The sequence below is a fragment of the Bos grunniens genome, chromosome 6 (genome assembly GCF_055505025.1).
Source record: "Bos grunniens cultivar Pamir isolate PY7600 chromosome 6, Bosgru_T2T1.0, whole genome shotgun sequence".
Classification (NCBI taxonomy): Eukaryota; Metazoa; Chordata; class Mammalia; order Artiodactyla; family Bovidae; genus Bos; species Bos grunniens.
In genome coordinates, this window is record NC_141170.1 from 60,110,509 (window position 1) to 60,126,010 (window position 15,502).

At 38.2% G+C, this 15,502-nt stretch overlaps 1 protein-coding gene across 4 annotated transcripts in view; it reads right to left on the minus strand.

The window, feature by feature from the left end:
* WDR19 (WD repeat domain 19) overlaps window positions 1-15,502 on the minus strand; it is a 78,665-nt gene that overhangs the window by 49,610 nt on the left and 13,553 nt on the right. For 3 of the 4 annotated variants that reach the window (XM_086406078.1, XM_086406081.1, XM_086406079.1), the window contains exons 6-14: window positions 14,848-14,963; window positions 11,378-11,458; window positions 10,087-10,199; window positions 9,641-9,814; window positions 6,085-6,155; window positions 5,223-5,395; window positions 5,021-5,135; window positions 3,994-4,100; window positions 2,920-3,042 (exon numbers count right to left, since the gene is read on the minus strand). In XM_086406078.1, the coding sequence (XP_086262204.1) occupies window positions 2,920-3,042; window positions 3,994-4,100; window positions 5,021-5,135; window positions 5,223-5,395; window positions 6,085-6,155; window positions 9,641-9,814; window positions 10,087-10,199; window positions 11,378-11,458; window positions 14,848-14,963 (1,073 nt within the window). The remainder of the gene's footprint in view (window positions 1-2,919; window positions 3,043-3,993; window positions 4,101-5,020; window positions 5,136-5,222; window positions 5,396-6,084; window positions 6,156-9,640; window positions 9,815-10,086; window positions 10,200-11,377; window positions 11,459-14,847; window positions 14,964-15,502) is intronic. The other variant, XM_086406080.1, reaches the window with a different exon arrangement.

The following is a 15,502-nucleotide window of genomic DNA, read 5'->3' on the forward strand; positions in this document are numbered from 1 at the left end:
CTGGGGGCTATAGTCCATGGGGTTGCAAAAGGGTTGGACACAACTTAGCAACTAAACAACAAAATGAAAGTAGTGTTCCACATCTGCCTAACAAATCACAAAAGCCAAGACTCAAAAGGATCAGACTGTTCCCAAGCAAATTACCTGCATTCCGGAAACAAAGCTCACAAGTATCTTTAGGAATACAAAACATCCAGCACCCCCAAATGTATGCAAAGAAGTAGGAAAAAACATAACCCATGTTGAGGACAATAATTAATCAAAACTGACCCAGAACTGACCCAGATATTAGAATTAGCAAATAAGGTAACTAAAACAGTTAATATAATGGTATGGCATATGTTTAAATAGATAAATGGAAGATATAAAAACAGATTCTAACATATCTTCTGCAAATGAACTATAGTGTCTGAAGCTACTGGCAGATTCAGTATGACAGGAAAAAAGGCTGCTGCTGCTAAGTCGCTTCAGTCATGTCTGACTCTGTGCGACCCACAGACAGCAGCCCACCAGGCTTCCCTGTCCCTGGGATTCTCCAGGCAAGAACACTGGAGTGGGTTGCCATTTCCTTCTCCCATGCATGAAAGTAAAAAGTGAAAGTGAAGTCGCTCAGTCATGTCTGACTCTTAGCGACCCCATGGACTGCAGCCCACCAGGCTCCTCTGTCCATGGGATTTTCCAGGCAAGAGTACTGGAGTTGGGTGCCACTGCCTTCTCCAAAGAGGCTAGTAACCTTGAAATACAGCAGTAGAAATTATCTAAAATGAAACTGAGAAAAAAAACAAGTAAAAAAATTTAAATAGCATCGACTGTGGGATAAGTTAAAGCGGTTTAATATATGTGTAATTGGAGTTTCTGAAATTGGAATGCAAACAGAGGGGGGGAAAACATCTTTGAAGAAATAATGGCTGAATATGTTCCAAATTTTATTAAAGCTATAAACCCTTGGGTTCAAAGAAGCTCAACAACCCACGCACAAGAAATATGGAGAAAACTACATCAAAGCACATCACAATTAACTTACTCAAAACCAGCAATTAAGAGAAAATATTAAAAGCAGTCAGAGGAAAAAGACAGAGACACACAGAGGGACAACGATAAGAATGACAGAGATTTCACTGGAGTAAATGTAGGCAAGACGACAGAAGAGAAGACAGAACATCTTTAAAGTACTGAGAGAAAAAACCGTTCATGGAAACAACCTAACATCCACCAACAGATGAACAGATAAAGAAGGCGTGGTACATATATACAATAAAATATTACTCAGCCACAAAAAAGAATGAAATAATGTCATTTGTAGCAACATGGATGGACCCAGAGATTGTCACACTGAGTGAAGTAAGTCAGACAGAGAAAGACAAATACATGATATCACTTATATGTGGATATCATGATATTATATACACTATATATATATAAGCATATATATATCTATATAGCTTCCCTGCTTATTTTATAGAGTTAATGAGATAAAATAAGTGAGATCAGGGCTTTATAAACTGTTGTGTGTTATACAAATATACTATTAATTTATTTACTACTTAGTTACCATATCACCACCACTTTATCTGATACATGAGACCTACCTTACTTGTGTATATAAGCTCAAAAACTGATTTGGGGTCAAATTTAAATTTAAAAAGTCTCTCTTCTGGCAATAAGCATGTTTTAAAATATGCTCTTTAAAAAAAACATTGTGAGAAAACAGAACCTTTGAAACAGTGATTAATTGCTTTTCTAATGAAGGACAGGGAAGCCTGGTGTGCTGCAGTCCATGGGGGAGTCGGACATGGCTGAGCAACTGAACAATAGCAACAAATGTGGAAAATAATGCCTTTTTTTTAAAACCAACTTAGTGAATTCTTCTAGAGGCTAAGCGAGGTAACAGGTATGATATGCTTTGAAAAATCTTTAAAAGTTTTTACAAATATAAATGCTATTACTAAACTATGCTTTATGTATACGTGGCTAATGTAACATTTAAGAGTACAGGGTGTTGGTGGTTCAAATGACCAAAAGGTTGAAGTGGGATTCTCAATATTCAATTAATTTTAATTAAATGCCCGCTAAATGTAGGCACTGGACAGCTAAAGTCGAATGAGGTGTCTTACATGTGTCATCAAATTAAATCCTGAAAGCATCAAGATAAGGAAAATGAGACTGGGAAGTGTCAAGCAACAAGTAAGAGGACTAGTATTTGAGCCCGGATTGTCCAGACTCCAAAGTCTGTCCTTTCCATTGCGCCATCAAAGTTGCTTATAGTTACAAAAGCACTTGATGATAGCAAATCACACCAATGTGCTCTGCTAAGTCACTTCAGTAGTGTCTGACTCTGTGCGACCCCATAGACGGCAGCCCACCAGGCTCCACCGTCCCTGGGATTCTCCAGGTAAGAACACTGGAGTGGGTTGCCATTTCCTTCTCCAATGCATGAATGTGAAAAGTGAAAGTGAAGTCGCTCAGTTGTGTCTGACTCTTAGCAACCCCATAGACTGCAGCCTACCAGGCTCCTCCGTCCATGGGATTTTCCAGGCAAGAGTACTGGAGTGGGGTGCTATTGCCTTCTCCACCAATGTGCTCTACATACATATATAATAATTTTTTGCATATATAATGCTTCCCAGGTGGCTCAGTGGTAAAGATCCTGCCTACCAATGCAGGAGGCATGGGTTTGATTCCTGGGTTGGGAAGATCCCCTGGAGGGGGAAATGGCAACCTACTCCAGTATTCTTGCCTGGATAATCCCACAGAGCAAGACTATAGTCCATGGGGTTGCAAAGAGTCGGACACAAACAAGTAACTGAGCATGTATGCACATATAATATCTATATAACATATACACACACACATATAATAAATTACAAGGTAAAAATGAGAAATTTTCCCACGTTCTATATTACAGACGACAACACGTACATCTGTGCCATAGATGAGGAAATCACCAGTTAAGGCATGACATAAAATACGGCACTTATCATCCACTGCTGGGAAAAGTCGCGTCTCACGTTCTTCTTGAGCGTCCAACATTTCACTTTCTATCTAAAACAAAGAATAATAGTGGCTCATGGACTTAACTGAATAAATCTGGTTTGCAACATCTAGTGGGTAAGGGAGAGTCTTTTTCTTAAATTCAACTAAATATTCAGGCTCACCAGATAAACCACTTTACTCAGAAAGGTATCAGGCAGGAACCCAGCTTGCCAGCAAGGCACATTAAATATCCCTTTTAACGAGTCTCCCTGATGGCTCAGATGGTAAAGAATCTGCCTGCAATGCAGCAGACTGGGTTTGACCCCTGGGTTGGGAAGATCTCCTGGAGAAGGGAATGGCTACCCACTCTAGTAATTCTTGTCTGGAGAATTCCACGGACAGAGGAGCCTGATGGGCTACAGTTCAAGGGGCTGCAAAGAGTCAGATAGGACTGAGTGACTGACACTTTCACTTTCTTTAATGGTAAAAGTGTTTGCAGTAGCCTCTGCAGTTGTTCTGTAGCTAATCTCTTTGGCTTCCCAGAAGTAAAGAGCCAAGAAATACATGTGCGAAGTGTCCTGGTTGAGAAGCCCCATATTTCAAGGGCCAACATCTCTTGAACAACTCATGGGGCATAGTTTCAGGATCCCCACCAGTGACAGGACCAAACACATGGGTCAATCCATTCCAGGAAGCCAGACCTATGGCATTTTTTACATCAGTTTTTACAACTTACTTATAGTTCCTTCTAGACACACTTTACATGGCCATTTTTACATAAGCAATGTTATGAGCAGCACAGCTGAAACTTTGTTGGGTTTCTTGGGAACAGAGTTAAAGGGTTAATTGAGGGTTAATCTCATGCAGAAGGGTAAAGAGTTTTGTCAATTCTTGTCACATACGGCTTTCTAGCTAGTCTGTACATGGTCGCTTCTTGACCAAAGTTCTTGATTACAAAACATTAGGCTATTCATTGTCATCACTGACCTAAGCAGGCCATGGGACACCAAAAATACTTACCAAATGTAACTGGACTTTGCCTTCAAAAAGTGCAGACGCATAGTCAGAATAAAGGCAAACACTGGCTACTGTCCCCAGATACTCCACATCTTTCAATTTTTTAACAGCTGTGGTAATCAAAACAAGAACAAACTCAATAAAATATAAACAAAATGATCTAATCTAATGATCCGCAAATAAGTTTTAAATGTGTGCCTTTGAAAGAATATTCTGAACCTGAAAGTTTTATTTTAGCCATTCTCAAGAAATCTTAGTTGCCATATAAATTTGCCTTTAGGAATTTCATAGTGGTTCACAAGAAACAAAGTAATAAAAAATAGAGTCAAAAAAATAAAAAAATAAAGTCACTTGCAAAACGACCAAAAATTAAACCTTAGTGACAAGAAGCTTAATGGAACATCTGAGGATAATTCTCAGGCTGGCTCTATTCCTGAGGGACATCTGACCTCCTGCAGGAAAGAGGTGGAGGAGGAGAAGAAAAAGTGAGGTTCCCTTCAGATGTCAGTGGTCATTCAAAGCATACAGTGGGGCGGGGGGCGGTGGGGGTGGGTGGGGCGGTGGCAGGTAGGGAATTAACATTTACTCAGTACCTACCAGACCAACAGGGGCCTAAGAAAGACCAGGCACAAAATAGATTACACATTTTATTCCATATAATTTTTCTCATAACCCTTTTCAAGTAGAAGAATCTTCATTTTCCAGATGAGGAAACCAAGGCTCAGAGGGGTAAAGAATTTGTCTACAGTCACCCAGCTAAAAGGGGCAGAAGGGAATTTGAACCCAGGGCCCAATTCTAAAGAACACAATCTGCTCAGGATACCAGTGTCTTCACAACAAAGATAAAGAACAAAAGAACAAAACAAAAATTTTTAGAAGATTAGCAAAAAACCATTTAAGCTAAGAGAGAGATGTCTGAAGAAAAAGAAAGATTTGGTCTTAAAAGAAACTATTAGTGCTTCCCAAACAAATAAACAGACAAAAAAACAAATTATATGTTAGATACGAAAACAACTGGATTTAGACTTGCCATTCTCTCCAAGGACATAAAACCAAGCTCGATTATTCATTCCCACAGCCAGGTGATAAAGTCCCACCGCTACAAAGTTGGGCTCCACGTCGACAGAAACTGTGATTGGCAGTTCCTATAATAGAGAAAAGTAGCAGTAGTGAATCAACTGTTAACACTGTTTTAATTTTATTAACAAATAAAGATAATACTGTTTTTGTACTCCTTCAACAGGGTTGGCTACGGTGACTTCAAGGAGGGAGGTGAGGTATGCAATCCTGGTGCTGCAGGCATCTCCAAGGATGGGGAGCTTGGTTAGGAACACGTGCAGTGAGCCCCTCTGGGTGGACAGTGCCAGCAGCTGGCCATCATCTGTCCAGGACAAGGTACTCAGCCCTGAAATGATGGAGCATATAAAGGATTATTTAAAAACAGATATGCTGTTACAGGAAACCAAGCACACTAAATATCTTAAGCTAGCAGAGGCATAAAAATCTTCAAAGTTTTAAAAAAACAGTGGAAGTAGCTTTTATTTAGACTAGGACATTCATCATGGATTGGCCTATGAGCAGGAGCCCTGATGCATTCAAAACTGGCTCAAAGGGAAATATATGAGAATTTAGATTTTGCAACTGGATTTGGGATAAAATACAACAGAAATCTTTGAATCAAAGTATATTCACATCCTCCTAGTCAAGAAGTTTTTTGTTTTTAGTCACTAAGTCATTTCCAATTCTTTTGTGATCCCATGCACTATAGCCGGCCAGGCTCCTCTGTCCATGAGATTTCACAGGCAAGAGTAATGGAGTGGGTTGTCATTTCCTTCTCCAGGGGATCTTCGTGACCCAGGGATTGAATCTGTGCCTCCTGCAACGGCAGGTGGATTCTTTACCACTGAGCCAACTGGGAAGCCCAGTCAAGGAGTATGACTCAACATAATCACTAATAAAGAGGCTACTTCAGGGAATTCTAGTGAAAGGTGTTAATTTGCTTCCTCCTACAATGAATGCAAACCATACATTAACAAACACATTACTCTTTTACTAAAATGATCAAATGCCAATTTGCTTCAGAAAAATCAATACCTTTATGTTCATCATCCAGGTTGACTATAGCATACATGTCTTTTAATTCTGCCAAGTCATGGATTTTAATGCTGAAAAAAAAAAAAATATATATATATTTTAAATATGAGCACTAAGTTAAATTCAAGCAATTATAAGCTATGGAACAGGTCAGTGTTCTCCAAAAAGGGAGGTACAGGAGGATCTATAGGGTTAAGGTAAGAAAATATTAAACTTTCTATATTTAATTATATGTTCTTTAAAATTTTTGTTTGTTGATAGGGGGTGGGAGTGGTGCCCAGCTTAGTTCTTTGATCTACAGTCAGGAACAAGGAGGCTGAAGATCCTGAGGAAAAGTTTGAGTAGGCAAACTTGCCCCTGAGCAGTACTGATTATTGTAAAATGAAGCAGGTTTCTCTTTGCAATGTGTCCTCCCCTCCTCTCCCCTCATCCACTGCTCCAAGAGTTCGTTCCTACAAAAATAAACCAAGTATAACAGAAAGATTTGGAAAGGCCTAGGTGGAAAGCTCTGAAAAGTGGAGGCATAATGTTACTTCAAAGGGTTTTTGGGAAGGGTAAGTAGGCTTATGCAAGTGAAACCTGTGTGGCATGATGTTGGGACCTAAGAGTGGTATTTCTTTCTTCCTGTCTCCCTTCCTCTCTCCTTCCTTTGTCCCTTCTCCACCCTCCCAGTGCTTCTTCTTCATATATTTTCCATTTTCATTTAATTAAATTTTTGATATAATTGTAGGTCCACATGTGACTGTAAGAAATAACAGAGAGAACAAAGAGCCCAGAAGTAAATCTGTACACCTACAGTCAATTACTCCTCAACAAAGGAGGCAAGAATACACAATGGGAAAAAGACAGTCTCTTCAGCTAGTGGCGCTGGGGAAGGTGGACAGCTGCATGTAGATCAGATGTTAGAGCACATCCTCAAAGAGGGGTGCGCACCCTCCTGTGCACACCACCCACAAAAATAAACTCAAACGGCTTAAAGACAAATCTAAGACAAGAGAGTATAAAACTCTTAGAAGGGAACATCGGCAGAACATTCTCTGACATAAATCACATCAATGTTTTCTTAGGTCAGTCTAGCAAGGCAACAGAAATAAAAGTGAAAATAAACAAATGTGATCTAATCAAACTTAACAAGATTTGGCACAGCAAAGGAGACCATTAAAAAAAAAAAAAAATGAAAAGAACCTACAGAATGGGAGGAAGTATTTGCAAATGATGCAACAGACAAGGGCTTAATCTCCAAAATATATAAACAGCTCATACAACTCAACAAAAAAACCAAACAAACCAATTGAAAAATGAGCAGAAGACTGTAATAGACATTTTTCCAAAGACAACATACAGATGGCCAGTAGGCACATAAAATGTACCCTCGACTGAGTTGCTTCCTATGTTCCAAGTCATCAAATTGCTGAGTATAAAGTGGTTTGTAGGATTGCTTTGTCAGTGGTTTTCAGATCTGTAGTGATACTTCTATTTCACTCATGATATTGGTGAACTGTATTCTATTTTTGTCATCCTTGCTAGAGATTTATCAATTTCCCCCCCAAACCCCTAGCTTTTAAATTTTTTCCCTATTTTCAATTTCTGCTCTTTGTTACTTTCTTCCTTCTGCTCTGGGCTTGTTTTGCTCTTTCTAGTTTTTTTGAGATAGGAACTTAGATAATTGATTAGATGTCTTTTCTCTTTCCTCTATATCAATTTAGTACTATAAATTTTCTTCTCAGCACTGCTTTAGAGAATGAGATCGTTGGATGGCATCACCAACTCAATGGATATGAGTTTGAGCAAGCTCTGGGAGATGGTGAAGAACAGGGAAGCCTGGCATGCGTGGGGTCACAAAGAGTCGGACACTACTGAGTGACTGAACAACAACAAATGTACATTCCCATTTTCACTCAGTTCTACGTATTTTCTAGTTTACTTTTAGATTTACTCTTGGACCCATGAATTATTTGGAAGTAGGCTGTCTAATTTCTAAGTATACAGAGAATTTCCTGTTATCTTGTTACCAATTTCAAGTGTGATTACATGATGGCTTAACACATTTTGTATGATTTCAATTTGTTGAGGTTTGTTTCATGCTCCAGGATATGGTCTACATTGGTGAATGCGCCACGGGTGTCTGGGAAAAATGTGTACTCTGCTGTCGTTGGGTGGAGTGTTCTGTAGATGTCCGCTAGGTCTAGCTGGTTTATAGTGTTATCCAAGTCTGCTGAAAGTTTAAGTTACACCATGATATAGCTGTCTTGGCATCTGTTTTGTTTGGCCAAGTGGCCTGCAGTGATCTTAAATGAACACTCGTCCCTTCATGCACATTCATGCCCTTCATAGCAGCCCACAGTCATAAGCAAATGTAAGTTCCTGATGTGATTTCACCAGTAGCCTTTGTGACCAACACCTTCACTTTATCTACTCAGTTATTTCCCGTTTCTGTTGCCTTCCTTTTATTTTTGACATTCCAAGTTTCATTCTGTCATCCGTTATCTCCTATCTGAAGAACTTCCTTCAGTAGTTCTTTTAGAGGAGGCCCACTGGCAGTAAATTCTCTTCATTTTCCTTCATCTGAGAATGTTTATTTCACCTTCATTACTGATTGCTATTTTTACTGGATATAGATGGAAGTTTGGTTGACAATTCTTTTCTTTCAGCAGTTTAAGAATGTTACGAGTTTCCTCCTGGTCACTACGGTTTATGGTGAGAAATCTGCTGTCATTCAAAACGTTCTCTGGCTACTTTCAAATCTTTTCTTTGCCTTTAGTTTTTAGCAGTTTAACCATGATGAGTCTGGGCCTACATTTCTTTGGATTTACTCTTTTTGGGGGTTGCTGAGCTAGTATAAAATATAGGTTGTCTTTTGTCAAATGGGAGATGCTTCCAACCTTTATATTTGAGATTTTTATGACACAAATGTTAGATATTTTGGTAGTTTCAAGGTCCCTGAGGCTGGTTTTTGTTTTTTTTTTTTAATCTTTTCCTCTGTTCAGAATGGGTGTGTTCTCTTTACTGCAAGTTGAGCCAGAACTAAAGGGCTTCTTTCAGAGCTCTCTCTGTCTCTGCTCCAGTGCTTACGTCCAGGTCTCAGGCTGCCTTGAGTCCTGGCTGAGAGAGACCAGAAGACACACAGGAGACTCACCACTGGCTCAGCGGTACTTCAAATGCTGGCTTTCTTCTCCAGTCTGCCTGCTACTATTTACTTTTCAGAATCCTTACATAGCTGTTTCATGGGTTCTCTACAGGTTTTATGGCTGTATTTGGTGAGAGAGACAGGGTCAAGGGTACTTACTGCCTGTTACCCAGAAGTGCCCATTTTATTTTTATGACTGATTTTCAAGTATACTCCATTTTAGGTTTTGTATTTGGTACACATTTAGTATTTTAGGTTTTACCCTGAGTGTTCAAGGCAAAGATAAAAATATCTTAGAAATTTTCAACTGCAAACATGTTCTAATAGTGCAAGTATGGTGGATAGATTAACATTAGTTAACAACATCCTGTTAAATCTCTTGACCATTCCTTAAATAAGCTTTCCTAGGAATATGTGAATATAACTTACCAGTTATCACCACACGTAGCAGCTTTGTTAAGGGTCTGTGATACTGCAATACTGGTTAGACTGTCTTTATGGTCACGAGCCTGAAATATCTCTTGACCGATCTCCCGAATATGAGTGGAAATGACAACAAAAGTTCCACGTGAAAAACCAATCATGATGTAGCCATCACCGTACCTACAGCAACAAAGGCAGTAATACAGTAAAAGGAAGATTAACTGTCATCTGCAATACAGTAATAAACAAATACCTGAACATTGAGGAAATAGAGAATATCATTTATCAAGGGCCTATTTGCCAGATAACATGCTAGGTAGTTTCACATGTTAAGTCACAGACTGCAACCCAGAAAATGTCACAGAGAGGAGTGAAAATGCTACAGACAAAAACGAAACACATTATACTTCGTAAGGAAAAACACTCTTCATGTATTGTGCTTCTGTACATACCAACTGTAGCAGACAATGTTGCCATAGTGTTGCTGAAACTCCAGATCAATTGGGTTATCTGGTTCATTCAGATTAAAAAGAAACAAAGTTTTCTTGCCAACCACTACACTTATCTGCCAAAAATAGGAATTATGAGAGGAATGTTCAGTACTTCATAAAAAGACTAATAAGCAAATTCAAACAGCATAAACCTAATTTAGAAAAACAACTGAGCCAAATTTAGTGTTAAATGTTATAAATTAGTAAGGAAACAATGTGACTAACTCAAAACATTTGTATCATTTTCCTAAATGTAGTCTGGGAAGGATCTTTGGGTTTACACATACCCAATATACCCTTGGAAGTATACTAAAATAGCTCAATGGAATAACTTTTTAAAATTCTCTGTACCTCTAATAAGAGTACCGTGCAGTACAAGAAGGTAAGTCTGACACAGTTCCATTGGAATTAAACTCACATTCAGAGTATAGCAACTCTTCTACACTGAGGCCATCTGATTTTGATTCTGAGCCACGTGGGATTACCTGTCCATACCCGTGTGGATAATCTAGTTCAGCTTTTTATATCATCACTTTTTCCATCACCTGCAGGGCACTGGTCAATGTGGCTAGACTAGTATCCCTGTTACTCACACAGGCCAATACTAAACTGTAATTCCCAGCTGAGAGTGTAACTGTGTTGAGACAGAGGAGTACATTACTGATTTGGGCTCACTAAGGGTAATGGATATATATATATATATATATATATATATATATATATAAACAGAAACACTTTGGTATATTTCCTTGCTTTGAAGATGCTATCGGTTATGAGTTATTATCAATATAATATCTTTTTAAGAAATAAAGAAAAACATTACTTCATTAAATATATTCTGGTTGATTGTGAAAACCATCTGGACTTCAGAATGTTAAAATGTGGCAGGGAAAATAAACCTAAGGTGTTAAAAAATAAAACTAGTAATTTCTGGCATTCTAGTCCCCATATCTGATAAGAATGAAAAAATTTAAAAGATATAGAAATCAATACTCTTGCTTTTCAAGGCGCCCCCACTGTTTTTGCTACCATAAGGAGAGCAGCCACGGTGCTACAGAACTCTATCTTCAATTGTTTTGATGTTAGGTGGCAGCAAAAACAATATTTAGGCCTGAGAAACGGGGGTCTATGTTGATTTCATAAGTGATGTACCATAATTTTTTTAACAGAGATTCTGAACCATCCTAGAAAAGGAGACAGTATATCCTACAAAATTACCAAAATAATTTGGGCCTGGATTTAGAACTCTTACTGTGCTTTCAGCAGTGGAGGTTCGGTCATCAGTCTTCATCATGGAAAACTGCATGTCACTAGGCTCCGATCTCACTGGTATCTGTGGAGATGAACATAGTATCACCATGAATAAACCCCACACCCAAATTCCATTAACAAAACAGGGAGCTTGCTTTCATTTCTGAATACATTGGACTGAATAACCTGAAAATCCCACTGCTATAAAAATTAAGGACGAAACTGAACATGTATCTTATTAAATGGCTAAGATAAGCCTGAAAGAAGGTAAGGAAGATTTCTGTGGCCCATAAGCAAAGATCAAACTGAAAAGCAAAGTGAGTGCAGGAACTGATGCTGCAGATATCTGGCTGATAAAGAGAGATGATAATGAACCCATTTGAACTCGAGCTGGGCTTTGGTTAGAAAAAATTCTTTTCAAATCAGTTTCCCTCCTATGTTCATTGTGGTCTAAGGTCCAAAGTTATACTCTGAGTGGTCTAGAAACTCCCTGCAGTGTTCAGCAAAAACAAATCTAAAGCCTCTTCCAAGGCTGCAAACAACTTCCTACAGTAGGTGAGCTCCCAATTCAAAATGAGAAAATTCACAAGCAATGTACCAAGAGCAAGGGTCAGCAGATCTAAAAAGAACAGAATTATCAGAAAAACATCATAAAATACTTTTAAAATGATTACAAACATAAAAAGACTCATAAATAAGAAAAGACAACACTTTCTTGAAAAGTACAAGCAGGTTTTAAAAAAGAACTACAAAGTACTTTCCACCAATAAAAATTAGGGTCATTAAAATGGGAAGGACTGATGGGATAGAAGATTAGACATATTTGAAGAATAAGTGAACTGATTTGTGGAAATTATCCTGGAGATTGCACAGAGTGACAAAAAGAAACTAGGAAAGAGAGATTAAGAGACATAAGATGGTCAAACATATTGGTCTACTTATGTTGGTTAAACATATATGGTCTAACAGTTGCTGCAGAAAGAGAAGAGCAAGGGCAAGAGGCAAATTTCAAACAGACAATGACTAAGAATTTTTCAGAACTGATGAATGACAGCAATCTTCAGATTTAGGAAGCAAGACAAGCAGGATAAATAAAAAATAAACCCACAGGAGTAACGATGGAGTGCTTTGCAGAATAGCCAAGTATAAGCAATTTGGAGAAAATACCAGATGAAACAATACTTATAATGTATGCTTTGTTTACTAAATTACAACTTTAGTATGTCATATTCTGGAAGCATAATTCTTGGGATTAAAAATGGGAAATAGTTATCTTGTATGTAAATAATAGCTCAGTGGTAGAGGCTTCCTGGGATGTTATATGTGGAAAAGTATTCTAAGGTCATGTCTTGATTCAGTGAAGAAAAAAATGCCAGTATCTACTGATGATGTCTGGTATGGACACAAGAGCAGGGACCTGTAGTATTAGAATTCTAAAGGACACCAATACAGATTGATGAAAATTACAAGGTTTCTAGAAACTATTTTTATAGCAATGCCTTCCTTAAGAATCACTGGAATCATGCTGTGGTCTGCTCAATATGACTGAGTTACTTCTACCTCAGTTTCAAAGCTTTCCAGATATAAGAACCAACTTTCTTCTTCAGACTTCTGCAAATTCTCAAAGCCCAAATTTTCAGTCATTCCAGTCTTGAGCAAGCCATAGTAAGTCTTTCCTCTTGTCTTTGTTCTGTTCTGCTTGGAGTGAATGACAGCAACTGATAAAAGTCTTCCAATATCCTCTATAACAAGTTTTAGCAGGGTACATGGTCACCTAGGCAGACTAAATTTGCAGCTTCCACGGCAGCACTTAGGTTTGACCATACGACTAGGTTCATGTGATATGAATGGCAGTAGTGACTGCATCTTCCAGATCAGGTAGCTTACAGTTTCTTGCACTCTACTTCTCTTTTTCCTTTCCCTGGGGCTGAAATGCAGATGTGGTGCTAATGAGGGCAAAACACCCTAATAAATGGCAAAATATTAAGGTGGAAGGAAGGGTGGGGAAGGGGGAAGGGGGACTTTACACAACCTGGAGAAGCAGAGATACACAGATGACCTGCTTACCTCTGTTATATGATAAAATGAAAGAGGAAAAAGCCACCTGAACTACTATATTCTTAGAGTCCTTGTCATTTTGGGTCTCTGTTACAATAGTTTAGCCTACACCTTGACTGATTTAGATCTTCTCTCTTACAAATTCACAATCCAACATTCATTTACCTCCTCTATCTCACAAATGCTACAGGGTTTGTAAGCTATATCACACATTTGACAATCATATAAGGCTACATGTGTTTTATCATGATTAGCTTTCTCTTCCTGAGAGAAGGGGGCCCATGGCGGGCAGCCTCTAAGATGGTCCACAATGGTCCTCACCTCCTGGTTTTCATGCCTTAGTGCGATTGCCACCCAGACCCTGAGTATGTGCTGAACCTAGTGACTCACTTCTAGAGAACAGAATATGGCAAAAATAATTCTGAGATCAGGTTATTTATTAAGAGGTTGTGGCTTAGGTCTTGAATGACTATTCTCATTCTCTTGCCAGCGGCTTTGTTGTGAGATATGCTACGGAGAGATACATGTGGCTAGAAAATGAGGCAGGCTTCCAGTCAGTAGTGAGAGGAGCTAAGCCCTGAGCCTAACAGCCTGCCTTTCAACAACCACATGAGCTTGGAAATAGATTTGTCCCTAGTCAAGACTTCAGATGAGACCGCAGTCCAGAATGCTAAATGACTGCAGCCTCGTGAGAGACCTTGAGGCAGAAGTACTCAGCTTAGCTGTGTCTGGACTACTCACCCACAAAAATGGCAAAGCAACATCTGTTCTTTTAAACTGCTAAGTTTCAGGGGTAATTTGTTATGCAGCAATAAATAGCTAATGTAGAACCTATTAATGTAAAACTAAAAGTATTCAAAGAATGTGTCAGTCACTATTGCTCTAGAAATACTAAACCATAAGCCAAGTCATCCGAATTGAAATTTTGCCCCTGGTAAGATTATATAGCTATGGGTAATACAAATCCCCTTAATCGTGGGAAATCTGAACAGCAGTAAAATTCAATCCTAAAATTTAATTAGGATTAGTTTAGAACCAATTTAACATATCAGCTAAAGGAGTGGGCTTTAGAATCAGGCAGATCTGACTGAGTCCAGTGGTTATGATTTACACTGTAAATACACAAATAAGAGATATTCACAAATATAATGGTTGATTATAACCACAGAGCTGAATAATTCAAGCTAACACTAGCCAAGGGGAAGTGTACAAAGGAGGAAATTTGGAGAAAGCATTTGTATGAAAAGAAAAATGTCCTAGTACATAAAAAGAAAAAACTTGATGTTTAGAATATGAAGTTATTGTAAACATCTCTCATAGAGATTTTAAAATTTTATAGGTCAGTCTGATAGACAAACTTTATTTTGGAGGAAAATCTGAACACAGCAAGTCAAAGAGAAGTTACTGTATTACCTGTCTTATTGTGTCACCTTCCTGATTACTAACTGTAATCATTTTATCTTCACCACCTAAAGCAAGCATGTTTTCTGCATTCCAGCATCCACATGTGATTTTCTTAGTATGTTTTCCTGCAAAAGAGATGATTTTTGTACATATTGATTTCTCAAAAAAAAATTTTACAAAATCTGTGATGGTAATCTCAAAGTTTAGATAATACACTATGGAAATTAAACAAACAAGGAATTTAAAATCTCAAAGCAGTTTAGTGTCTAAGCAGCCTTATTTAAAAGAGTTTATAACAAAGTTTTAAATCAAGATAACTGTATATAAGGGCAATCTTATTTTCCAACTTTTTATGTGAATATGAGCATAGGTCCTAACATAAAAAGATATCCCACCCCTCGACAAGTTTGTTTGTTTAACCATATAACAAAACCTATCACAGTAATGTCTTAAAAGAAGTAAATCTCAAAGCACTGAAGTTATCTTTATTATATTCAGCTTTATGATGTGGGAGACCCTTGGCATAAGCTGATTCAACATCACAATTTTGATTATTTGTATATAACTGAAAGACATACAGTGATTCGTGACAATATTGAGGTACAAATATGAATGCACCTTAGTGAGACTTATGTTAAGAACTGAGTCATTTAGCTAGTGAGGG